At 38.2% G+C, this 27,534-nt stretch overlaps 1 protein-coding gene across 1 annotated transcript; it reads left to right on the forward strand.

The window, feature by feature from the left end:
• The first annotated feature begins 673 nt into the window (after positions 1-673).
• Positions 674-26,921, forward strand: nat10 (N-acetyltransferase 10). Its single transcript, XM_022664366.2, has 28 exons — positions 674-1,090; positions 2,382-2,473; positions 3,366-3,537; positions 3,623-3,745; positions 3,835-3,896; positions 4,554-4,668; positions 4,744-4,851; positions 6,237-6,370; positions 6,469-6,562; positions 7,758-7,856; positions 10,552-10,688; positions 11,354-11,478; positions 12,752-12,902; positions 15,347-15,443; positions 15,523-15,639; positions 16,946-17,047; positions 17,134-17,208; positions 17,601-17,717; positions 17,816-17,949; positions 18,062-18,110; positions 19,196-19,286; positions 22,864-22,974; positions 23,065-23,237; positions 23,321-23,440; positions 25,938-26,036; positions 26,135-26,208; positions 26,322-26,402; positions 26,514-26,921. The coding sequence occupies exons 1-28, from the start codon at positions 977-979 to the stop codon at positions 26,614-26,616; spliced, it is 3,069 nt and encodes a 1,022-aa protein (XP_022520087.1). The 5' UTR covers positions 674-976; the 3' UTR covers positions 26,617-26,921.
• The last annotated feature ends 613 nt before the right edge of the window (positions 26,922-27,534 follow it).

A 27,534-nucleotide genomic window follows, 5' to 3' on the forward strand; every position in this document is an offset into this window, starting at 1 on the left:
ACGGTTGGTCGACAGGTAGTAGTCCCTCCCGCTACTCAGGCGCTCGGGCTCAGGCCTATGGGCCTGATGGTGGCGCTATAGTGAAGCATCAAACTTCAAAGTCCATATCTCTTACCCCGTATGACACAATATGCAAATGGAATTTTTTTTGTGTGGGTAACGGTTGGAGAAGTAAAGTCGGACAGTCTCCACCTGCAGAACTACAGCAGATCTCATGGTGTGGCTCTTATAGAAGAATAAAAGTAGAAAATACATATAACACTTATATGTATTATTTATACGAGAGGAAATTATATCAAAAGTATTCAATATTCATTTTAAACTTACCTGGTCTACATAAAAATAATAATAACAATAACAATAATAATAATAATAATAATAATAATAATAATAATAATAATAATAATAATAATAAATAAAAATGAATGGCGAAAATTATCTTGTTTGCAGTTTTTAAAACAACAAAGCAACAGTTTGAGAGAATTTAAAGTGAAAAAGTAAAGGATATAAAATACTAAAAGAATTTTGGTGCTCAAAAAATACTACCAGACATGCTGTCGAACCGAGGCCGGCGCTGATTTGGGACACAGCCCAAATGCGCACTCTGTAGGGTGCCCCGGCTGATTTGGGACACAACCGAGCGGGGTCCTTTCTCCCGCTGTCGCAGAAGTTCTGACGTCAGATCGGGCACTGTGTTCCCACGTGAGCGCCGCAGCGCGTGTGCTGAGAGATGATCTGATTCAGTAAATACAGGAATATTACCTCCCGGTTTATATCAGATTTACCGCGCAGGGTTCAGCCTGGAAACTGCAGCAGCGCGCGGGGTACAGCCTGTCTACTGATACTGAGTTTAGTGTTTAGGGTTAGTTATAGTGTTAGTGTCGGGTGTTCAGTGTAACTGATATTAAATAGTAAAGTGTGAGCTGTTGTGTTCCTCCTGCTGCTGCTCAGGGCTTCTGATCCGGTTCAGATCAGCATGGCGACGGTTCGGAAGAAGGTGGATAACCGGATCCGGGTGCAGATCGAGAACGGAGTGGCGCTTCATCACCGCAGCCTGTTTGTGGTGGTGGGAGATCATGGTCGAGATCAGGTAACGTTAGATTCCTCAGCCTGTTCCTCCTGTAGCTACACTAATACACACGTGGAGTTCAGAGGAACCTCCGCCTGCAGCATGTTTACATTCTGCTCTTCACATTAACCTATTTAATCCAGCAGATCAGTTTATTAACATCCTGATCCTGCTGTTAAAAGCAGGGCATCACTAAAATATGTGCAGCAGGTCACTGTTCTCCAGGTCCAGGGTTTGGAGTTCTCTGCGAGTTGCTGATGGTGTCAGTAGTTGGTACTGATACAGGGTCTGTGCTGGTGATCTGATTGGCTGCTGTGCACTGGAAAATACCTCAAAGGTTCTTGTTGAAATTTTCCTTGAAATGGTCACCATTGATTTGCTCACTTGGGTCTCGGCTCTAGAGCTCTGTTAAGCTGTTTCTCCACTATGGAGAAAATACTGATACTTCATAATGTAACACTATTAACTTATGCAGTAATGAACACAGCAGTAGTTTACAGATAAAGATTAGTTGCATGTAATCATCAGTTGATTCAGTTGGTGTGGTGTGTACAGTGTCTTCAGATCCCACTGTTCACATATCTTTTTATACATTAAATCATACGTTTTTATATTTGGAACAGTTTGCTAAAATGTAATTACATTTTGTGACCCTGTTTAGTACATTTATTATACAAGGTTGTTGCCAATACAGTATTAAGTGAAATGTGCTATATGATGTAAATGAATTCAGTTGAAGGAGTGGTCTGGGTTCAGTCTGTTATTTAAAACAACAGTATCACATGTTCGATTGTTTGAGGTCAGTGTAATGTTTATTAATTTAATTTTCGAACCATTTGTGGCTAAATGCAAAAATAGAAAATTGAATGTAGAAACTCATTTTCATTTTTTTAAATGTAGTGCAGTGTACAAGAAATAGGTTTTCATCCATTTATCTAATTTTTTTTTTCATTTCTGCCCCTCACAATCATAATTTCAGGGGGGGAAAAAAATCTTATTTTCAGATTTTGCAATTTTTGCATTTTGCAATTTTTATTATACCATCATATTTTGGTTACAAGATAGAAAATGGACCGATCTGAAAATTGAGAGAAGATTCCACGTTTCATTTCTCTTAAAATTCTGTTTGGGAAAGGCTCAAATAAAAAAACTAGATAATTTAAAAGTTGGATGAAAACCTATTTCTTCATCATTTAGAATTTAGCTTGATACAGTCAGAAAATTAAACTGCTAAATGTTACGCTGACCGTTTGACCTGACACTTTGCTTCTACATTTACATCCCCTGTGTTCTGCTTCTGTGTACGCTGCAGGTTGTCATCCTGCACCATATGCTGTCCAAAGCTACAGTGCGAGCAAGACCATCAGTCCTTTGGTGTTATAAGAAAGAGCTTGGCTTTAGCAGGTGTGGTCATACATATGATTCTACAAGTTCTTTTCAACCTACATTCAACTGAGTTCACTACAAAGACAAGATATTTAATGATTAAACTGATAAACTCTATTGGTTTTTGCTAATTGTTTTTTACTCATTTTGAATTTCTAAAGAAGTTGGGACAGGGTCAGCAAAGAATGGGAAGGTTGAGGAATGCTCAAAGACTGTCAGAATTGGGTAAAAAGGGAGCATCTCTAAAAGACTCAAGGGTTGGCTGAAATTCACCACTTTGTGAACAACTGCTATGTTAGAGCCCATGGCATGGAGAACCTGTACATCTCTGAAGCTCCATTAATACCGAAAGCTTCATCCAGGTTCTGGAGAAACACATCCTGCTGTCAGAGCAACGTCTTTTTTGGGAACGTCCTGCTTATTTCAGCAAGACAATGCCGAGACACATCCTGCAGGTGTTCCAGCAGTGCAGGTACGAAACAGAGACCCGGAACTGCTGATCAGCTGAAGACCTACATCAAGCAAGAATGAGAGAGAATTCCACCTAAAGACCTTTAACTATTAGTGTCCTCAGATCCCAAACTCATACTGAGTGTTAAAGGAAAGGTGATGAAACACAGAGACAAACACAATCCTGTTCCAACTACTTTACAACGTGCTGAAGCATCACATTCAATATATATATATATGAATATTAATTGCCAAAACCAATAAAGTTTATTAGTTTGAACATTAAATATCATGTCTTTGTAGTTAATTTAATTAAATAGGTTAAAAAGGATTTTCAAATCATCAATTTATGTTTTTATTTGTTCACACAATATTTCCCCAACTTCATCAGAATTGGAGTTGTAATATCACTGTAGAAAATGTGTAGACTTTTAAGTTGAAAAATGTGATCAATTTGCAGTAATCGTAAGAAGAGGATGCGACAGCTGCAGAAAAAGATAAAAACAGGCACGCTGAACCTGAAGCAAGACGATCCCTTCGAGCTTTTTATTGCTGCCACCAACATCCGCTACTGCTACTACAACGAAACCCACAAAATCCTTGGCAACACATACGGCATGTGTGTTCTTCAGGTTTGTCACATTTTCCAACTTTATGTTCAGAAATGAAATCCATGTACTCTGGATAGATGTGACTGTGTTTCTGTTTACTTAAAAGGATTTTGAGGCTTTGACTCCTAACCTCCTGGCGAGAACTGTGGAGACAGTGGAAGGTGGAGGCATTGTGGTGATTTTGTTGAGGACCATGAACTCACTGAAGCAGCTCTATACAATGACCATGGTAAACGTCTTGCTGGTTGTTGGAGATTTGGAGTCCAGTGTTAAAGAGTCTGGTTGTGGTTGGTTGTGATTGTCTGTGGTCTTTTTCAGGATGTTCATTCCCGCTACCGGACTGAGGCCCATCAGGACGTTGTTGGACGGTTTAATGAAAGGTGTGTAAAATACTGTATAACAGAATATCATTAGGATGTTAGGATGTGCGAGGTCACTTAAGGCAATTAAATCAAACACGTTGCAAAGTTTTAATTCTTGACACAAGAAGTAGATACACAGCGCTGTCTCTGTTTCTGTATGAGTGACAGGCTGCCGCTGCCTGAGAAGCTCAAGGGGGCGGTGGGAGGGTGGGTGTTGGCAGGAGTAAACAGCAGGTAACCGCACGGCCTCCATCCACATGGTTGGGTGTGTGCTTGTAAATGCACGTGTGGAAAGCTGTGCACCTCAGTTCAGCACAGCTGTCAGTTACAGCTGAATTCACACTTTTAATCCCAGAAATACACGCTTATTTACCTTTTAAAAAGCCTGATTAAAGGCTTCACTGTTGTTGTGCTGTTTTTCTTGGGTTTTGAGAGCTTGGTGCTGATTCAGCTCATGGTCGGTTCAGACACGAGACAGCGCGCAGGTGGGGGCGGGGCTGGTGATGTCATGGGCCATGCATTGTTAAATATTGCAAAATATATAGTAAAAAAAAAAAAAAAAGAACATTTGCAATGTACAATTTTTCCGATATCGTGCAGCCCTACTAAAGATGTTCAGCAGATGTGATGCAGAACATTTTCATTTAACCGACTGTTTCCATTTCATCTTCACAGGTTTATCTTGTCCCTGTCCTCCTGTCAGACCTGCGTTGTTATCGATGACCAACTGAATGTTCTGCCGATCTCCAAGCACATTGCAAATGTCAAACCTGTCCCACCTAAAAATCAGGTATGATTTGTCAATAACACGTCCTGATCATTTACCTGGACTGCTGTCCTTCATGCTGTGTGGCTCTTCCTACAGGAGGAGGGTCAGTCGTCAGGGGAGCAGGAGCTGCAGGACCTGAAGGAATCGCTGCAGGACACTCAACCCGTGGGTGTTCTAGTGGACTGCTGCAAAACCATGGACCAGGTACGGCTGAAAGAGCTTTTATCTAAGTTATATTTTACACGAATAAAACGCTCAGCAAAAGTACTTGTGCAAAATTAGAATATCATTAAAAATAAACTTTATTTTTGGCAGTGTGCCAAGTCCTGCTGGAAAATGAAATCCGCATCTCCATAAAAGTTGTCAACAGAGGGAAGCATGAAGTGCTGTAAGACACTGCACTGACTTTAGACTTGATAATAAAACACAGTGGATCAACACCAGCAGATGACAGACATGTCTCTCCAAACCATCACTGATCATCAGTAAATTTTACATTTCATTTATAAATTAAGGGAGCAGGGTCTGGAGGAAGAGTGGACACACAGTCCAAACTGCTCGAGGTCTAGAGTGAAGTTTCCACCAATCAGTGATGGTTTGGAGAGACATGTCATCTTCTGCTGACTACCTCTTTGCAAACTGGATGTTGTTTAGCCCAATGCTACAAACTGTAATAATCCGACTAATTGCTCTGTTGGATTGGAACACAGCCATGTGATCTGTTAAATAGAAGAATTATAGCCATGTTAACGCCTGCATGGGATTACGTTTCCAGTCAAAACATTTAAGCACGTTCTCCACGCGCACTGGAATAGAGGCTTCTACAGTACATGTCCTCCGTCTCACTTGCCAGGACAGTCTGTCTAAAATCACAAAGGATCCAAATCATTTCACATCAAATACATTATCTACACAAGTAGACTTGAGGAAAAAAGCCATTTTATTAGTTAACATTCCTATAAAAAGAAACAAAAACATTTCTCCCTTTATTTAACATACTTTTCGGACTATAAGGCACACCTAAATACTTACATTTTCCCAAAAATGGACAGTATAATCCAGTGAGCATTACATATATGAATTGTACCGGTCAGGCATTAGCATTAGCCACTAACTGCAGCACTAGTGCTGTTCAGAAGTGAGTATATTAGACTGTAGCCTTACTGTGTTAAAACAAGCTTCGTGGGACAAACCTCTAGCTGATATCACCCTGACTTACCCTGGAAATCTAAGCTTACTGTAATTAAACCGAAGCGCTTTACCAAACTAAATAAACAGTTTTTAGGAGAAAAATCTGTGTAGATTAACATCCAGCACTCGTTTGACTTTGAAAGAAAAGTTTTTTTTTTTATTTTTTTTAATACAGTTGTGTGATCTGATGAATTAGAGGCGAGACATGGTGATGCCCTTCTAGTTTGCATTTTTACTAGTGTCACTTTTTAATCCAGTGCGCCTTATGTACGAAACATGAAAATAGAAGGAAATAAATGAGATAAAGCTTGGAAAGATGTATAGATGCGTCCCTCGGGCAGCGAGACGCAGGATCATATTTTTAATGATTTTATTCTGTGTCTATGTGTGATTTTCAGGCAAAAGCTGTGCTAAAGTTCATTGAAGCGATATCTGAAAAGACTCTGAGAAGCACTGTCGCCCTCACTGCTGCCAGAGGCCGGGGCAAGTCTGCAGCTCTGGGGCTGGCTGTGGCCGGAGCTGTGGCCTTCGGGTGTGTGGTGGTATTCTGTATATTGTTTAGTGGCACACATCACCTTTAATCAAATGTTTGATTAAAACATATTAAACTGTATGATCTGTTTATTACAGATATTCCAACATCTTTGTTACGTCGCCCAGCCCAGACAATCTGCACACATTGTTTGAGTTCATATTCAAAGGCTTTGATGCCCTGCAGTATCAGGTAATGATCACAGTTAATTTTACTAGCTTTTACTAAATCTATATAGAGTACCAGTTAAAAGTCTGGACACACCTTCCTATTCAGCGTTTTTCTGTATTTCTTCATTTAATATTAAAAGAAAACTATTAATCCCCTGATCTAAACCTGATGAACTGAGCGTGAAGTAAAAGCAACACCCCTGGAACTCCTTCAAGATGCTGAGAAAAGGTGACTCTACCTCTTGGCAATTAAGTTTGGCTGTGGGCCAGATATTTTTTTCAAGCCAATACTTGGCGGGCCGCAAAAATAAATTCTGTTTTGTAAAATGAAGTGCAATGAGACTAGTAGCTCTCCAGGTCAGTGAGTTGTTAAACCCAGTTACAGAACAGTTGAATTCAAAGCAGATAAAAAAATAAAATAAATTAAGAAAGGAAAAAATACATAAATAAACACTCCGCTCCTCACACGAGATTGAACCTGTGTCGTTAGGGTCATGGTCCAATACTCAACCGCAGCCCCGGCTAGTGAATTGGGACGTGGCCGGGGAAAAAAAGCCCTAATAAGGAGATGAGAACGGGCAGAAAAACAAGAACAGCTGGAAACTGAAGTCACGCAGAGTGCCACAGAGAGAGAGACAGGGGAGGCATGTAAACAAAAGCACACCAGAGAAGATTTTTATTTTTTTTCATTATGGTTCAAACAATTGCCGACCCCTGCACTCCCTCTTGAAGACACTGAGATTAAAATATCAAAAGTGTGCAGATATGTCCCCAAAGATAAATGTGACACTTAGAAGAATCTAAAGTATAAAACATATTCTTTTTTTAACACTTTTTATTTACATATTTCAGCGTGTGTTGCTGTAGAGCTTTGATAAATAATATAAAATATTAATTAATAATATAAAAATCATACAAAAAAAAAGAAAACACACTGAATAAGAAGAGAAAACGTGTGTCCAAACTTTTGACTGATACTTTATATGTGCTAGAATTGAAGGATATTTTACACGGTGTGAGTTGTGTGGTCCTCTTCGGTCTGGATGAATTAGGGCTTAATTTTGTTATGTAATTGTATTTGCATAATAAGTGCAGTGTCGTCGTACAGAACCTTACATATTGTGATTAATAATATAATTAAATGCCAGTTATATATCAGAATGCATGGTTATGTTAGGAGTTTATTTATCTTTAAACTTAATGATCTTGTCTGGCAGGAACATCTGGATTATGAAATTATCCAGTCTTTAAACCCCGAGTTTAATAAAGCTGTGGTCAGAGTCAACATATTTAAGGAACATCGACAGACCATTCAGGTACAGTGACGCCTCTCTTTCCTCTCTAATGTGTTTAAACCTCAGTTTGGATTGTTTTTATAGCTCAGTGCAGAGAAGAGTAACTTACTAACAGTATAGTTGTGGTTTAAAATCAACAGATTAATTTATATTAATTTATTTTTGTTTTTCAGTAATGCTGAACGCTCCAAAATGTCTTAATTCATCACGCCCTCATGCAGCTGTAAATGTTTTGCATGAATACTGGGATATCAGCATTATAATCCATTACACCAGGACCTACCCACCCTAACCAGCACAAACACATCCATCTGTGGTTAAAAACCGCGATTAATTCAGCTCAGAAATACTGTTAGGATTCCCAGTTAGCCAGCTGTTAGCCCTTGTGGCTAATCTTCTCTCTGCCGTCAGGCCAACTTGTATATTCATTTTTATTTAAAAAAGAACATCCAATTTTTTTTGGACTAAATAAACTTTTAATAAAAATAAAATGTTGATAACTGTTGATTTAAATATTAAAATTCTCCTAATATTAAAAATCTGATTTTTAAGCATTTTAAGCAGGGCTGGTATATTTTGTCATTCCTCAGCATCATATTTCAGCTTTGCCAATCAATAAAAAAATGTAATCAGATTAATTACAACAATATTCTTTGATTAACTGCTATTAATCACGCTTAGACACAAGTTTTTATAGTGAATATTTAAATGTACCGGTAAAAAAAAAAATAATAATAATTATATATATATATATATATATATATATAAGAAATGTAAAATGCAATTATATTTATATTAGTGGAGTCAATTAAAATACTAGTAAATCACCCAAAGTTGTAAGAGATTTACAGTATTTACAGCATCTTTTACAATCTACAATCTTTTACTTTTTGAAGCCCTTAAAACGCTTCAGATTTTCTGTTTTTACTTCATTTATTAAATTTTAGTTCAGTGAAGAACTTCAGGCACCAACAGAAATGTATGTTGCACAGATTGTTAGTTAAGTATTTACAAGTCAATATTGCCAATATGGACAGCAAAAAAAAGTGATATAGAACTATAAGACTGTTATTAAATGCCATGTGGTCGAAATTTTGGGTGCCTAAATTTTTTTGCTGGTGCACCAGCAAGGCACAGGTCTGCTCTAAACTAGAAATATATGGAGCTGATTAAATTAAAGTCCAATTCTAAAAAGAACATTGTTCAAATACCCAGCCAAGATTTATCCACTTATTGCCAAAAGCCAAATAATTAATCAGCAATACACTCGAGGTTGGTGTTATGTAATATTGGCACTGTTGTGCTGCGGTTGTTGGCGCGAGACCCGCAGCACAACTATTATTGCGATTAGGGCTGCAGCTATCGATTATTTTAGTAATGGAGTACTCTACTGAAAAATCAATTCAATTAATCGAGTAATCGGATAAAACATAAATAAAGAGATTTCATAAAATAAGAAATTTTACTTAATAATGAATGACCATCTGGTTTAATTGTTTAATTTACAACATACATTTCCACATTGCAAACACAAATAGGAATTAATAAAAAATAAAGTAGACATAAATACCACAAGTATTAATTTAATAATTAATAAATTAATAAATTAAGTTAAATTATTTCAAATTAGGATTTCTTGTAAGTATTAAATATAGGGCATTATTCAATAATAAAGGCATAAACATTGGCTTTAGCTAAATGGCAATACAGTAAGTTCATGGCCGTGTATTTTCCAGCCATTTTCCAACTTTAGCTTAGCTAACTATAACAGGTACTTGTGTTATACACAGCGCTGTGTTTACTGATTACATAAAGCCTGTATTAAGTCTAGAACTTGTCTCTTGTAATAAACTAATCAAACACACATTATACAGTATTAATAATAATCAGCACTCCACAGCGCTGTTGTTCTCTTATTAAGGTACATTAATGTTAATCTTATTGATTTGTTATGAATTAAATTTACCTGCTCTCCGCTTCAAAAACCTCTGCCTCCTCCACTTCCTGCTTCCTGTTTGTGGGTGAAGTAACGCTAAGCGCTGTTTTACATTAAAAGTCCCCGCTAAATTCCATGCTCTGAGTTTTAATATTAATTAAATGATTCCTCGAGGCACCGAAAATTAATTTATCAATTTTTTAAATCGAGTAACTCGAATTACTCGAGTAATCATTTCACCCCTAATTTTGACTATACCACAGTTCCATTATCACAGTTTATTCAAAGATGTTGAGTTAAAGAGGAGGAGAAAACACAATCTGTTTGGTTATAAAAACTGCGCCAGTTAAAATAGTTCCTTTACTGCTCTGTTTGTAGCTGTGCTGTTTGGTTTGTAATCGCTGCGTCGTTGTTGAGTTACCTGTATGTGGCGGAGTAATACATGGAGAGCTTCGGTTACCGGCTGATAACTCCACTTACAGAACGCCTCTCAGCCAATCACATTGCAGGGTCAGAACTTCATGTGGTATAATTCTAGTTAAGGTACACTGTGCTCAGGCTCATATAAAAAAACAAGATACGTTGTGTGTGTTTCTATCCCAGGATAAATAGTTTTGGGCCCATGTGGATTTTAGATCATTTTAGAGTTCAAAGAAATGGTTAAAAGCCCTTTGTTGCCATGGCATTCACGTAGATGATGAGTTAATATGAACTTCTGAGCCTCTGTCGGTTGTGCTGTTGGTGGTTTGACCTAATTCTGACCTGAGCTGTGACCCACAGTACATCCACCCCGCTGACGCAGTGAAGTTGGGTCAGGCCGAGCTGGTGGTGATTGATGAGGCTGCTGCCATCCCGCTGCCCCTGGTGAAGAAACTGCTCGGCCCTTACCTGGTGTTCATGGCCTCTACAATCAACGGGTCAGTTCAGCAGGATTTACACGTCTTACTGGTTACTGTGTTGAGCCCAAAAATAAGCACAGGATAGATTTAGATTAATCTTAATGTGGTATTGCATAAAAATATCATTTTGATTTCTTACATGTGACCGTCTATGGCGTTAAGAGTTATTAAATTTCTGTTTGCAGAAAATGAGAAATGGCTGAAATTATAAAAAAGATGCAGAGCTTTCAGACCTCAAATAATGCAAAGAAAACAAATTCATATTCATAAAGTTTTAAGAGATCAGAAATAATCAATATTTGGTGGAATAACCCTGTTTTTTAATCACAGCTTTCATGCATCTTGGCATCATGTTCTCCTCCACCAGTCTTACACACTGCTTTTGGATAACTTTATGCTGCTTTACTCCTGGTGCAAAAATTCAAGCAGTTCAGTTTGGTGGTTTGATGGTTTGTGATCATCCATCTTCCTCTTGATTATATTCCAGAGGTTTTTAATTTGGTAAAATCAAAAAACTCAGTTTTTAATTTTGCCCTCTTATTTTTTTCCATGTGTGAAAGATCTTCATGTACTTCATGTTAATGTTTGTGCTGTTTTCTTGATTAATTGTTTTATTACTGGTATACTAGCAGTTGTGAGCGGTGTCAGTGGATGTGATGTGTCCGGTGTTCCTCTCTGTGCAGGTATGAGGGCACGGGACGTTCGCTTTCTCTTAAGCTGATTCAGCAGCTCAGGCAGCAAAGCGCCGACAGCCAGCAGAGTCTCTCCGCTGAAAACAGAACAACCAGCACAGCCAGACTGGCAGCAGGTATCTAAATATTACACACTGTAGCTAAACTGCCCAGTGACGTGTTTCCCCCATCCCTGTTAATGCCAGGTTTACACCACACAACATTTTAAATCGTCAGTCGTTGGGCTGGTCGCACTACATGCTGAGTCCTTCAGTTGTTGAGCCTTTACAGTACACGACTGATCACCACGGGGTCACAGATTAAACAGTTTCTCTCTATGGGAAATCACAGACACACTGGCTGCACTACAGAAACACGTTTATCACGAGAAATAGTGATGCCATGCCAGAGAATCTCTATAGAGGAGAATACGCACTTAAAGTGAGTCCAACATGAATGAGTTTATATACAGCAACTGAGCAGAATTAGAGTTTATAGGTTTCTGATCGTTTTCAATTATGTCCTGAACAGAGAACCATATCAAATGTTTCAGCACCACAGACATCATTTTTATTGTTTTATTGTTTTAAATTTAGTTATAATCCTCGATCAATATACGGAAAACTTTTGGCGACAAAAAAACCTGGGCTAAAATTGTGTAGTGTGAACCTGGCATAAGAAGAAACAAACAAACTTTAGGCTTTAGGACTCCACAAACTGATTTCATCTATTTTTCACAACTTTTCTGATGTGTGTTATATCTAGAACCACAAGGTATTCGAAAAATGTTTCATACATTATACAAAATTTAATACATTATTATTACGGGCTATTGCACAAAATATTGAAACCAGAAATTAAATAAGGCTACAGTATTTAGCAGTACAGTTGAAAGAAAAAAAAACAATTATAAACACACAAGTTTATCTTAACACACAACCAACACAGGTGTAGGCTAGAAAAGGTAAGTAAACTTTTAACCTGTACATCCACCAAACATTTCTTGTAGCTACAAATAATTTTATTTTATTTGTGTGTTTGGAGTTCATTATCTTGCAGCTTGAGGTTTTGAGCTGATGTTAAGGCTCGACAGTATGTTGAAAAAGTTTCACGTGATCAAACTGTTTTAAGCAAGATCTGGAAAAAAAAAACACTTTTATACAATCATTTTTAATATTGTGCCTGATCTAGTTTACTGCCTGTTTGCAGTTCAATAATGTGGCAGTGGTTTGATTTTAGGATGGATTTTAGACAGCAGCATGTCTATCACAGTGCTCTCCTGTGAACACCATTGCTCAGTGCTTTGTAGTCTATTCTGTATGTCTGCAGGTGTTTGCAGGGGCTCTGTATCACTAGGCCCTGTCAGAGTTGCATGTGGCTGATTGTTAATACGTAACTCTTTCTCTGCAGCACGTTCCCTCCATGAGGTGTCTCTCAGTGAGTCCATCCGCTACGCTCCAGGAGACCCTGTAGAAAAGTGGCTGAATGAACTGCTGTGTCTGGACTGTCTGAGTGTTCCTCACATCATCTCCGGCTGCCCCCTGCCTGAAACCTGTGACCTGTATCCTAAAGCAATAATTAAATAAGAAGTTCATGGTTAAGACTAGTGTACAGATACGGACGTGTCAGTATTCGGCCTTCGCTGATTTTACCTTTTTTAGGAGCAAAAGTGTACATAAATATATATTATATTTGTGCAAAGGTTTTTTTTTTTAAATCAAGACTTAAACATGCGCATATACAGTGGTGCTTGAAAGTTTGTGAACAAAAGAATGTGCTATATTTTGCATCAATTCTGCATGAAAAATGAAAACAAAAGTGCAACAAATGAGACAATAATTATATAATTATATATATATATTTGTTTATTGTGGAAGATGATCCAGTATTGCATATTTAGATTGAACTTTTTCTGCACAGCGGTTTGGAAGATTTTAGCCCATTCTTCTCTGCAAAATCTCTTTAACGCTGCTATAGTGTTGGTAGGGTTGCAACAGTAAGATATTTTCATGTTTTGGTAACGTCTCAAAAACAGTACAATGCTACTTTTGGTATGTGTTTTGTTATTATATTTTGGAATAGGGATTTTTTTTTTTGGGTTGAACAAAAAATTCAAATGTTTGTTATTAATAGAAGTATATAAAGACTGATACTAAAGAAAATCTCCTTGGCATAAAAAAAAGAAAAATATCTTCTTAAGGAATGGGATGAAGTTCTTACTCTGCTGGTTGCCCTTTTAATTAATTGGTTTGTTAGCATTTTTGGTGGGATTCTGTGTTCAGTAACAACTGTTGTTATTATTATTATTATTATTATTATTATTACTACTACTATTTTTTTTCTGTCATGAAAAACACAGTCCACATATTTGGGCTTTATCCTGCTTGACCACAAACTCCTTTAATTTGTTTGGGTGGAACTGGGCTGTGGGGCGCATCTTAATCACACAGCCTTTATTTAACAGTCCAGCTAAAGAAAGTGAAATGATGGGGAAAGACCTGAGTAACTCTTAAAGGAGCACAGCTTTGGATAGTGTGCTGAGTGACGGGGACCATTTTTAAACATTTTTTTTTAACCCTTCTACCCTTAGTTTCAAAAAAGAACAATGAGTACACATGTCCCAATACATTTGTCTCTCTCTGTGTAAAAACTAGGGCTGCACAATATTGGAAAAATGTTGCATTGCAGATGTTCTTTTTTTTTTTGACAATATTTATTGCGATATTAAACAATGCAGGGCCCATGACGTCACCAGCCCTGCCCCCACCCGCACACTCGATCAAGAGCCTGATCAAGAGCAGAGTAAGCGCCAAGCAAAACAAAAGTAATATGCCCTTTAATCAGGCATTGAAATGGCTTTTTAAAAGGTAAATAAAAGCGTTTTTCTGGGATTAAAATTGTGAATTTAGCTGTAACTGGAAATATCTGCTCAAAACTCTGCTGGACTGAGGTACACAGCTTGCGGTTACCTTATGTTTACTCCTGCCCCCCTCTAATGAATCTCGGGCAGCAGCAGCCTGTCATTCACACAGACCCAGAGACAGCGCTGTGTATCTACTTCTTGTGTCAAGAATCAAAACACTGCAACATTGCAAAAAAACATGCGCACATCGCGATGGCGATAAATCATGCAGCCCTAATAAAAATCCTATTATTACTTGGTCCATAAAACCTTTTTAGCTACAGTACATCCAGTTCATTCAGCTCTGCCTTAATGCAACACTATTTGATCAATAAACTACTAAAAATATTTAAAATGAATAAAAAATAATTTATGTAAAATAAAAACTCATTTAAAACACAATCAAAGGCTTTCTAATAGTGTGCAAAATAATATCAGTTTCAGTTAGTTTCAGTTTCAAATAATTGAAACCTCAACTTATCCTTTATATTTGACAATATTTGATTACATTTACAGGTCCTCACTCATCTTAATTTATTTAACTAAACTGAGTTGTTTGATCCAGCTGTTATATAATATTATGTTATATTAATACCATTTTAACGTTTTTCGTTTCTATGTTTTGAAATTCGTTAGATTGTATTTTTGTCAACATTTTGGGTTTATTTTCGTTTGTTATTTTTCTAATAATAATAGAAATTGCATAATTTATTTTCTTTTGTACATTTTTTAAAGGGCGAGTAACAAAAGTAAGTCAGTAGTTACTTTTACTGGGAACTAGTTACTTTTATTGTGAAATAACTCTGTTAGTAACTCAGTATATAATATACCAATTAGGCATATTTGTAGTTATATACCTGATTTGATCTTTTTCCTACAGTCCCTGCTAAAGTTTAAGGTGAAGGAGACCTAAAGAAGGTCAGTGCATGTTTCTGGAAAAACAAAAAAGTGGGCGTGGCATCACGATGGTTACCATCCATCGCGATGTTGGATCATAAATGACGATGGATGATGATATCGTCCATAGGCACAACCCTAGTAATCAGTGCATGTTTAATTGTGTTCGGTGCATCATGTTGTTTTTCCTTAGCCTCTGATTTCAGGTACTACGTTAACAGAGACACTTTATTCTGTTACCACAAAGCGTCCGAGGCCTTCCTCCAGCGGCTTATGGCCCTCTATGTAGCTTCTCACTACAAGGTGAGTGAACCCTTCCTTCTTCCTGCACAGACGCTGTGTCTTTTAAAATACTGAATTAACTGTGAATCTCTTTATGCAGAACTCCCCCAATGACCTGCAGCTGCTCTCAGACGCTCCAGCTCACCACCTCTTCTGCCTGCTCCCTCCTGTTTCACCCACACACAACTCTTTACCGGAGGTCTTAGCAGTTGTGCAGGTAAACAAAATCATTTGTTATAAATTGCATATGTAGGTATAAAAGTTATGTGGCTGATTTGTTAAAGCTTCTTAATCATACTGTAACTTTTGTTCTTAAATCTGCCTCAGTCTTCAGCTCTGACGTCTTGGTTGTTATTTACGTCAGTGTCGCATTTCTCTCAGCTTTTCACCATTCCCCTCTTTCTTTGGGAAGAGAAGAGAGACAGAGAGAATTTTTTAAACAAGCCTTTTTGGCACAATCTCAGCACAATTTCATAACAAAGTGGAGTCAAACTCTCTGTCCTGCCTGGAGAAAAATAAGAACAGCCCTTTTTCTGAGGAGGTCCTGCTGCTGTTCCTCACTGTATGACTGTTTTTATCCTAATAAAATAGAAAAACAACAGCAAACAGAAATTATCCATTTGCTCAGAAAGAGAGTAGTGGAATTGTGCAATTGATCCACAGCTCAGAGAAAAGTTCCTCTTATCCCCCAGACAAGCCCACGGTCAGTCCTTTATTTAACACAATAGATCAAACTTCCTACAATTCTGGATACGAGGTGCAAATAAAGTTGAAGCGCAGTAACTATAAACAATTTAAATATATTAATACTGTATCTTGAATGATAATATTAATGCACACTAAACTGGGAATTGTGATAAACTAATAAACAGCTTCTTAAATACTTGAATGCCTGTAAAAGCTTCAGTGATGACACATTGTAAATTGATATAAAACGTAGGTCTAACTTGTTCAGTAGGACATATGACAAGTATCTCTTTTTAATACTTAAACTCTGAGTATTTTAGGTCTGTTTATAGGTTTTTGCTGTGAATGAAGTCTGATTTCTTCATATATTGTGTAATTTAGGGAGACAATAGTGAACTCAAGAATAATCAAAGCCTTAATGGTTTATACTATACTGTTGCTGTCCAATGAAAAACAAGTATCTTCATTTTTGTCAATTTTTAGTTTACTACGTATTTTGAACACACTGTCCCTCACACTGTACCAAAATTTCTTGATGAACGGACCAATAGAAACACTTCAAAAATGAGCTGAAATAATTTTTTTATATATTAACTTTCTTTGAAAGTTTAGACGTTTTTTTTCTCTCTTTTTCCTGTAAATTTCTGTTTTAGAAATACTTGTTTTTCATTGGACAGCGACCATATGTAATTCTAACAGTACAGTAAGTCACAAACCTATATTAAAGCCCAGTCATGCCAAAAAAATAAAAATACTGTGATATACATTTTAATTATACCGCCCAGCACTACTGAAGTTAAATTTTTGTTGTTATATTGTCTCAATTTCCCTTAAAGGTGTGTCTGGAGGGAGAGATTTCCCGCCAGTCAATCCTCAACAGCTTATCCAGAGGGAAAAAAGCATCCGGAGACCTGATCCCGTGGACTGTGTCTGAGCAGGTATCTGAGAACATCACCTCATCACTCAGAATGTGTTTAATGTATTTTGAGTTTGATTGTGAGAGCTGTGTGCATGGTGTGTTCAGTTTCAGGACGCAGAGTTTGGAGGCCTCTCGGGGGGGAGGGTGGTCCGAATTGCAGTGAACCCTGACTACCAGGGGGTAAGATATGCCCTTTAGCCTTTTTTAGTTAAACGTGAACCAAAGCTGAGTACATTTTGATGAACCACGCTATGTGAAGTGTCCTTATATTATAACTAACTTTATCTATGCAATTCCTGAACACATTGGGCTATTGAACATATCGTTGTTCTTTGTTAAAAATTGTTTTGTGTGGTTCATCTGTGATATTACTCAAAGATGTTTTTTTGTTTTTAAGAGTGTAGAGGAGAATTTCTATAGATTCTACTTTATAAATAACTATTTGATATTTAGAGTAAAATGAAGTAAAGCTAATCTGTATGATGAAAAGATTTTAACATAACAGACAATATTAAAACACTTAACTTATTGTTTTAAGTCATTTTGAATAATGTTTGTTTTTTCTTTATTAGATGGGTTATGGAAGCCGTGCCCTGCAGCTGCTGGAGCTTTACTATAAGGGACAGTTTCCTGTATTAGATGAGAGGGAACGGCCGACCGCCAGTAAAATCACCTCTGTTAGTAGCGAGGTAACGTTTACACACGCATACGCTGCACTCATGAACACTGGATACTGTACTGCACTGCAGGAGAAATCACTGCCCGGTGTTCTCTCTCTCCGCTTCAGGCCGTCAGTCTGCTGGAGGAGGTGGTGTCTCCGCGGACGGATCTGCCCCCGCTCCTGTTGAAGCTGAGCGAGAGGACAGCAGAGCGGCTGGACTACCTGGGCGTGTCGTATGGTCTGACACCACAGCTGCTCAAGTAAATACAGTCACGTGCTATAAACATACACGGCTGTATCACACTGTATCACAGCTTTCTATTATCCCTGCAGCCCTTTGGCTCAGTTTGTCTTTCTTCTTTTCATCTGCAGGTTTTGGAAGAAAGCTGGATTTGTTCCTGTTTACTTAAGACAAACTCCAGTAAGGATGAAGAGCACGGTTGTTTTATTTCAGCATGTTTAAATTAAGAAGTCTAATGTGGGGATGTCCCAATCATATTTCTCTGCTCCCAAGCCGGAAAAAAAAATATTTTGAGTATCTGCAAATAGCAGATCCTAGTTGTCCCTTACAGGTTTTTTAAATGAACTTTACATTATTGTTGAAACAACGGTATTAAAACATACCATTTTTATCACAAAATCAGTACCGAATGCCATATGAATCATTTCCATTTAAATATGCATCTTTTTAATAATATTTTTTAAATGCTGGTAGTTCTGTATGTTTGGGAGGGAGACAGTAATAATAGTGTAGATAAAACATGGCAGACTAACTCAAAATCTTTCAATAAATATATTATTGCTTAAAGATAAAGAGGACAAGAGTATATGATCGGTTTGGTTATAAATACTCCGCGATTTGAAAAATTTCCATTGCTGCTCTGTTTGTAGCTGCGCTGTTTGGTTTGTAAGCGCTGCATCGTTGCTAGGTTACCTGTATGTGGTGGAGTAATATGACGTTCTTCGGTTACAGTGCATTACCGGCTGATAAGGACACTCAAAGAACGCCTTTCTGCCAAACACATTGCAGGGTCGGAACTAACTGTGGTATAATTAGAGTTTTCTAGTGTATTATATCTTATGGCAGTTTTGATGCTTTTAAAATGAGAATATTGAAATGTGCTGAGTTACTGTATAAATAAGAGCTTTAAAAGAGGAAATAGACATCAGTGTAGCTGCATATACTGCCTTTTCTTTCAAATTCCACCTTGGCAAAGGGAAACAGTGAGTGTCTTCAGCAACGTGAGGGATGGTTGCTGCCAGAGTGAGCACAACATGGGCATTCTCAGTGAACAAAGGGCAGCAGAGTTTATAGTGAACTATGTTCAACTATAGTAACAATGTAAAATCATGTAAAATCAGTGCTCTGGATCTTTCCCATCCTTTTAAAGTTGCATGATTAGTACTGATTTCTGATCACATGATCAAATTGGAGACATCACTAGTGTAGAGTATGGTTTTGTGCTGCTGTGTAAGAGTGATACAGTCTTGTGTTGTAATTGGTAGAATGACCTGACGGGGGAGCACTCCTGCGTGATGTTAAAGGAGCTGAACACAGAGGATTCAGAGGGACAGTGGCTGCCTGCCTTCTGGAAAGGTGAGTCTCATCACTCACATTCCTAACAACCTGCCTCCTTCTGTGCCCAGTTCTTCTGGTTGAAGGTATTTTGGATGATTCATCTCCAGTTCAGTCAGGTTTGATGATTCTGATCATGAACAGCTGCTTTAAATCACACCACAGATTTATAATAATATTCAGGTCTGAGATGATCTGAGATGATCATTCCAGAACTCTGTTCTTGTTCCTCTGCATGAATTAATGATTTATGATTATCTGAGATTTTTCTTGTTCTGCTACTTCAGGTCTTTAACTAGAACTGTTTCTGTGGTTCTTCCATTTCCTCACTCGGTTCCTCACAGTGGAAACTGCAGCTGAAATCTCTGAGATTATTGAGATTTTTATATCCTTCCTCTAAAAATGATGATGTTGAACAATCTTTGTTTTCAGGTCATTTTATATTTGTGTTTTGAGGCTCTCATGTTGCCGCTCTTCAGAGAAGATAAGAAAAGAGGAGATAATTAGATTCAACTGTGTATGTAGGTCAAAGGTCAATGAGCGTACCAAACTAATTTTGTGTTCCAGTAATAAGTGCTAAAGGTTTCAAATCAATAAAACAACAAGGGTGCCAAAATGTATGCACCTGCCTAATTTACTTTAAAGAATTATTGCACATTTTCTGTAAATTCATTATTTCACTTCTCAAATATCCTTGTATTCTTCTGCTATATATGATATATTTAACTGAAATTGCTTCTCCAAACAACCGATGATTTATAAAGAAAAATAAGGAAAATTATCATGGGTGCCCAAACTTTTTCATACCACTGTATGTTCAAATGTTTGTGGACAGGTTTGTCCGCAGGTCTCGCCGCTAAAAAATTATTTTAAATTCAAACAAGTTTTGGACATTATTCTACACAGATTTATTTCCTAAAAAACGTTTTTTTACAGTAACCCAGAAACAATGCAGAGCTTACAGCGCAGCTACAAACAGAGCAGTAATGGAACTATTTTAACATATTTTCTCCTCCTCTTTAACTCAAAATTCCGTGCATTATCGCTGCACCGGTTAGTGAATTGGGACACGACCGGAGAAAAAAATGCCCTTATAAGAAGATAGGAGCCCAAGAATGGGCGGAAACTAAAGTCACGCAGAGCGCGACAGAGAGACGGGAGGAATGTAAACAAAATGTTTCATGTTTGCTTCATCTGTCCCACGGGCCGCCTGTCGACCCCTTATATATGGCATCTGAAACCCAGGTCTGAGTATTTATTTATTTATTAAGTTGGCTTGGAAAAGCCACCTTACTGTTCTTCGTAATCTTCTTCTTCTTATTATTATTATTATTCTATTCGCAAAATTTAATCACTATCTACCTAGGGCTTTTAACGTAGAAACCTGAAATTTTGCAGGATCGTCGGACCTATACCGGTTCAGGGTGCTTGTGATTTTTGAAGCGATATATCGTACGGTTTTCGTAAAAACTTCGTAAACGTGAGCGTTTTTTTCCCATAGGAATGAATAGGGGAGAATTTTGAACGTCCACGTAGGTCACAATTTTTGAGATACAAAGACGAAATTCGGCTGGTCTATAAAACTTACCGCGTTCTTTCTGAAAATATGCTTCACGAACCGATACGACGTACGGTTTTCGTACAATTGTCGTACAAATTTTTCCCATAGGAATGAATGGGGGGCCCTCCCTGCAATCTCGCACACCAGCAGCTCTGCGCACGGAACCCCTTCTCTCCCCTGCTCCTCCAGTACTGTGAGTGTATGGAGGAGCTGCTGTATGGAGCAGCTATCAGTCAAAAGTTTGGACACCCCGGCACCCCAGCCAGGGCTTAGCAACCACCTATTAACTGCTTAGCAACCACCTTAGCAACCACCTGGAAAATGTTAGCAACTGCCTAGCAACCACTTAGCAACACCTTAGCAACCACCTGGAAAACGTTAGCAACTGCCTAGCAACCACTTAGCAACTGCCTAGCAACCACCTTAGCAACCACCTGGAAAATGTTAGCAACTGCCTAGCAACCACTTAGCAACACCTTAGCAACCACCTGGAAAACGTTAACAACTGCCTAGCAACCACTTAGCAACCACTTTAGAAATTGTAGCAACTGCCTAGCAACCAGTTAGCAACACCTTAGCAACCACCAGGAAAACGTTAGAAACTGCCTAGCAACAGCTTAGCAACCACTTTAGAAATTAAAGCAACTGCCTAGCAACAACTTAGCAACCACCAGAAAATGTTAGCAACTGCCTAGCAACCACTTAGCAACCACTTTAGAAATGATAGCAACTTCCTAGCAACCGCTTAGCAACACCTTAGCAACCACCTGGAAAGCATTAGCAACTGCCTAGCAACCGCTTAGCAACCACTTTAGAAATGATCACAATTGCCTAGCAACCAGTTAGCTACACTTTAGCCACCACCTGGAAAACTTTAGCAACTGCTTAGCAACCACTTAGAAACCATGTGGAATACATTAGCAACTGCCTAGCAACCGCTTTGCAACACCTTAGCAACCACCTGGAAAACGTTAGCAACTGCCTAGCAACCGCTTAGCAACCACTTTAGAAATGATCACAACTGCCTAGCAACCCCTTAGCAACCATGTGGAATATGTTAGCAACTGCCTAGCAACCGCTTAGCAACCACTTTAGAAAAGATAGCAACTGCCTAGCAACCAGTTAGCTACACTTTAGCCACCACCTGGAAAATGTTAGCAATTGCTTAGCAACTGCCTAGCAACCGCTTAGCAACACCTTAGCAACCACCTGGAAAACGTTAGCAACTGCCTAGCAACCACTTAGTAACCACCTGGAATACATTAGCAACTTCCTAGCAACCACTTTAGAAATTATAGCAACTGCCTAGCAACCAGTTAGCAACACCTTAGCAACCACCAGGAAAACGTTAGAAACTGCCTAGCAACAGCTTAGCAACCACTTTAGAAATGAAAGCAACTGCCTAGCAATCACTTAGCCACCACTTAGGAACCCCCTGGAAAACGTTAGCAACGGCCTAGCAACCACTTAGCAACCACTTTAGAAACGATAGCAACTGCCTAGCAACCACTTAGCAACACCTAAGCAACCACTAGGAAAACGTTAGCAACCACTTTAGAAATTATAGCATATGCCTAGCAACCACTTAACAACATCTTAGCAACCACCTGGAAAATGTTAGCAACTGCCTAGCTACCACTTAGCAACCATGTGGAATATGTTAGCAACCGCTTAGCAACCACTTTAGAAATGATAGCAACTGCCTAGCAACCAGTTAGCTACACTTTAGCCACCACTTGGAAAATGTTAGCAACTGCTTAGCAACCACCTAGCAACCACTTAGCAACCATGTGGAATACGTTAGCAACTACCAAGCAACCGCTTAGCAACACCTTAGCATCCACCTGGAAAACGTTAGCAACTGCCTAGCAAACGCTTAGCAACCACTTTAGAAATGATCACAACTGCCTAGCAACCACTTAGCAACCATTTTAACTTTTCAACGCTATTAGCGTACTTTTCCAAGCCAACTTAAAGTTCGTTCACGATCTTTGCCTTTTCTAGTTTTATTTATTATTATCTTTTTTTTTTTTGCAGATTTTCGTCGGCGGTTTCTGTCACTACTTTCGTACCAGTTCAGCACCTTTAGTTCTCCTTTAGCCCTGAACATTCTACAAAACAAGAAAATCAAGGACGACAGCCCAGCAGGTATAAATTTATATTATTTACTTCAGAACTTGTGTTTTATTACAGGTAATCAAATAACCTGATTCATTATTCTAATTGTTCTGATCACAGCACTCAACAGTGGGGAGTTAGCTGCCCAGTTTACACCGTATGATCTGAAGCGTTTGGAAATGTACTCGAGGAACATGGTTGACTATCATCTCATCATGGACATGGTCCCTGCCGTCGCCCGAATGTTCTTTCTCAAACAGCTGGGCGATATCTCCCTCTCTGCAGCTCAGTCTGTAAGTCCAAGCTTATTTTTCTGAAGTTTTCTCTCAGAGGAAAAGCTGAGTTTAGGCTCATGTTTATCTGTTACCTCCTGCAGGCTCTGCTCCTGGGTGTTGGGCTGCAGCACAAGACTGTAGATGACCTGGAGAAGGAGATTGAGCTGCCCAGCTCTCAGCTCATGGGACTGTTCAATCGCCTCATTCGCAAGGTGGTACAGGTAAGGGCTCTAAGGTGCCAAAGACACATTGTGACTAAAGAACAAGAAGTGGCTTTATATATATATATATATATATATATTGCCTCTGATTGGCTAACAACACTGCACAAGAGACCGCCTACCTGTCAAATTTACAGCTCTAAAACTAAAAGGACAAAATGTTTTCAGAGACACAGCCTTAGTTATAAAGATAAAGCACGGAGTGCTGGATAAAGTTAACACTTAAACTTCACTTAACGTCAGACTCGAGAGCTGTAACAGAGCTGTTAGCTCCTCCTTAGCTATAGCTCATTCTGCTGTAACCCGGGTTCATATCTGCCTGTGGGCGGTCCTGAGACGAGGTGGGCGGGGCCATGAACTCACTGGTTGATGTTGACACCCTAACGTCTCTCTGATAAACTCGTATTTCTGAGGATTTTCTTTTACTACTTACTGCAGACAGTGGAGGCTGAGGAAAAGTTTTATATGCAGCCTGCCTATACAACTACCTATAGTATTTTACAAAGAACAAGCAAAAAAGACTTGCTTGCTTTAAAACGCAAGTTTTTACAGTGGATATTTTAATGTAAATAAAAGAATGAATATAAGAAATGTTAAATTAAATTATATTTATATTAGTGTCAATTTAAATACTATTATATACTTGTATGTTTGAGGGGATAGAGGAAACTGTTTTTACTTTATTGTAAACATCTCAGCTTGGTTGTAAGGATTTCTGAATTAGAACTTAATTTGCTGAGTATAAGAGAGCGTTTTCACACCTGTAGTTGGTTTCTATTGTCAGAATTAGTTGATGAGTTTGTTTATTTGGAACGTTTCGTTCTCCGTTTGATTTGGTTTCACACAGATATAAACCTAAACGCACCAAAATGCGCACCAATAAATCACACGAGCACATTTTCCCCTCTGATTGGTCAGAGCTGTCTAGAACAGGAGAAAGAAAGTAAATATAGTGAGAACTGTGTTGCAGCGTGTATATCTGTGCAGGGTGAAGCTGCTTTAACACAGAACACTGAAAATCTGCAGCTGCGTGTTTTAAACACTGTGTTTTTAATGGGACGAGAGGCGCAGATTTATTATACACAGTGCTGCGGCTCAGAGCGGTGAACGCTGCACTTTGTGTGTAAACAGCATGGAGCAGCAGAGATTGTTTGTGTTCATAGCAGGATATTATCTGGCTGATAAATCAGATTAAACTGTACCTTATCAGCAGTTTAGCACAAATAAAAAGAAGTATTTTTGATAGCTGGGTCAATGGCATCAGTTGTTGGTGATAACTGTGAACGAGTGTTTCTCATCTCTGTGGAGGAATTTCGTTCTACTCTTCTTTTTCCAGCATAAACTTCCTGTTTAAGATCATCCGCCAGCATCTCAATCAGACTTTAACTAGATCACTCCAAAACCTTCATTTAGATTTTTTTTTTCTCTCAGATATTAAATAGTTTATGATTTATATAGTCATGATTTCCATAGCACCCCTTTCAAAAAGCCTTGCCTTATTATCATACAATGGTCATAACACAATTTATAAAAACACATATATGAAGCCATATTTATGTAAAAATCACAATGTCATACAGCAAGCATTCACCCAGAGTTTTAAGGATTTTTTAATATGCTTAAAAAGACTGTGGTCCATGCTGAGCAATAAAACAATGTGTTTTGTCTTTGCTCTTCACATTACTATTTACCTGTCTGAATGATTCACTTTATTCTGGTATTATAGTTCTATAGGGAGAATGCAAGCAAAACTGTTTAAATATCGATAAACATTTTTTATTTTAATGATATTTTACTTTTTTGTCAAACTGATTTAAGGAACAGAATGATCCAAAAATTCTGAACATGATGTTGATGTTTACTTAGGTACGTATAAGGAGAATTAATCTGGACGGGATTAGTTTCTCAGGGGGACGTCTGTGAAAAATATTTCACACTCCTGCTCAGTGATAAAACTCCTGCATCCGCACTGTAATTGAAAAAAGAGGAGAACCATTGAGTTTTTAGGCTTTTTTCTCGGTCACGTGACATCACGTTCAGTAGCTCCTCCATTTCCACTCGCTGTTTTGTTTTTATGTGGATCTCCATGGAAACGCGCTTCCAAAGTGTAATTACGATGCGCGGCAGTGGACAAATAGCTATTTTGTTAAACGTGAGGTGATGAAACTCAGAGATGTGCGTTCAGAGAAAAACAGTAGATAATTCAGCCTGTAACTTTCTCTCAGAAGACGTCTGAGAAAAACACCTACATGGTCTTTCCAGATGGGAATAAAATTTCAGAGGATAAAAACACCAATAAAAAAGAAAATTATCCCAGGACCCCCTGACAAACTAATTCCGTTTGGATAGGGCTGTAGTGTATATGTTAATTTACAACCACCAAAACCCAAAAAGTGGAGGGCTTTGGAAACAAAAACCATGTTTTGTGTTAAATGTATTTTAAAAAAAATTATGTTCACACTTAATTCTTTTTTTTTTTTTTTTTTTTTTTGGACAGTTTCTAAACACACTCCAGGAAAAGGCAGTAGAGGCACAGATGGTTGCAATCAAAGACATTAACCTGGAACCAACTATTCGTCCACTGCATGAAGATCTGGTACGCTTCAAAATCTTTGAAATGCTAAACTGAGAATGTGAAGTGAGGAATAGCATTAATGGCTTTACCATATTAAATTCTCCATTCCTTGCCTTTAGGAGGAGGCAGCTAAAGAATTTCAGGAGAAACACAAAAAGGACATGGAGAAGATTAAGGATATGGATCTCTCTCAGTAAGTGTCCGGCTCATAAACCCTGCATTTCCCTCCAATTTAATAACGCTGTGTAAACATGCCTGAAAAAAAGAGACTAAAACAACAATTTCACACTTCACTGTTCTATACAGGTACATGATCCGAGGAGACGATGAAGAATGGGACCAAGTGCTGAAGAAAGCAGGGCATACAGCTATCGTGAGCATAAAGAGGTAAGATGAGATTTTCTGACGCAACACCCCCTCCCCTTGTAAAGGCTAACTGTGGGTGTGATTTTCGTTGTGAGATGATGTTTTTGATCTTTCCTATATTTTTTCTTTAAGTGACAAGAAGAGGAAATCAGAGGGCACAAATAAAGAGCAATGGCAAAGCAAGAAGCTGAAGAAGAACAAAGACAAAAGCGGAAAATTTGGAAAGAAAGCTTAACTGTTGGACAAAATTCTGATCCGCCTGATGGACTATGTTTTCATCTTCAACTTTTTCATCTGTAAAATCAATACCTGATCTGAGACTAGATTATGTAAATCCACTTCAGTTTCGCCATGTGTTTTAATCAAATGTAAATGAAGTGCAGAACATATGTACTGATAAAGGTTTTCTTAAATGCTAAAATCAAAGAGATTTTTTTTTCCTGTTTTAGAGCTACTTTAACACCTTAACTTTGTGCATCATTTTGACCAGTGTACTGGACTACATTCTCTACTGTGAGTGAATAAAACCTTTTCACGGTATCTCTATTTGGTGGCTCTTTTTTAGGAAACCCATCAGTGCAGTTAAACACACACACACACACACACGCATGCTTGGAGCACCCGAGTAGCGGTCAGAAGAGCTCAGCAGTGGTTCAACAGTAGCATGAAAACCAGGTATTGAATCTACAACCCTGTCCGTAACCTCAGGGCTCTAGCCAGATTTGATTTGCATATGCATTGATTTAGTTCAGATATTATTAACATGGCTTAGCAGATTTATCATAATGGTGAACATGATCATCAAAGATTCTCTTTTGCCTAATTCAACGATTTCTTTACCTAAACTACCCCAGTGTGTCCAGTTCTGCAGGCTGTGACGTAATGGTAAGGTAAAGCTGGTTTGGAAGCTAGTGCTATGTATACACACATAGCTTTCATTAATTAATTTTGGGAGTTTATACACAAATGTAAGATACTAGGTCATGAGCACTTTTGCTTAATAACATTAGTGTCACCTAAAAAAACTTTGCCTGTTCTTGCTGGTGTTGCTAACAAGCATAAAATTAAATATCTCTCATAAATGTAGGCCTTTTATCAGTCTTTGACAGTCACATGTTTACTACAAAGCCACCAAAATGCCGCTATGTAGAAG

The sequence above is a fragment of the Astyanax mexicanus genome, unplaced genomic scaffold, assembly GCF_023375975.1.
Source record: "Astyanax mexicanus isolate ESR-SI-001 unplaced genomic scaffold, AstMex3_surface scaffold_37, whole genome shotgun sequence".
In the NCBI taxonomy this organism is placed as follows: Eukaryota; Metazoa; Chordata; class Actinopteri; order Characiformes; family Acestrorhamphidae; genus Astyanax; species Astyanax mexicanus.

Coding starts and splice junctions, on each gene's coding strand:
- nat10 (XM_022664366.2), top strand. CDS start 977: ATGGCGACGGTTCGGAAGAAGGTGGATAACCGGATCCGGGTGCAGATC. Junction 7,857..10,551: donor AACATCGACAGACCATTCAG/GTACAGTGACGC, acceptor TGTGACCCACAG/TACATCCACCCCGCTGACGC. Junction 19,287..22,863: donor GCTGCCTGCCTTCTGGAAAG/GTGAGTCTCATC, acceptor TTTTTTTTGCAG/ATTTTCGTCGGCGGTTTCTG.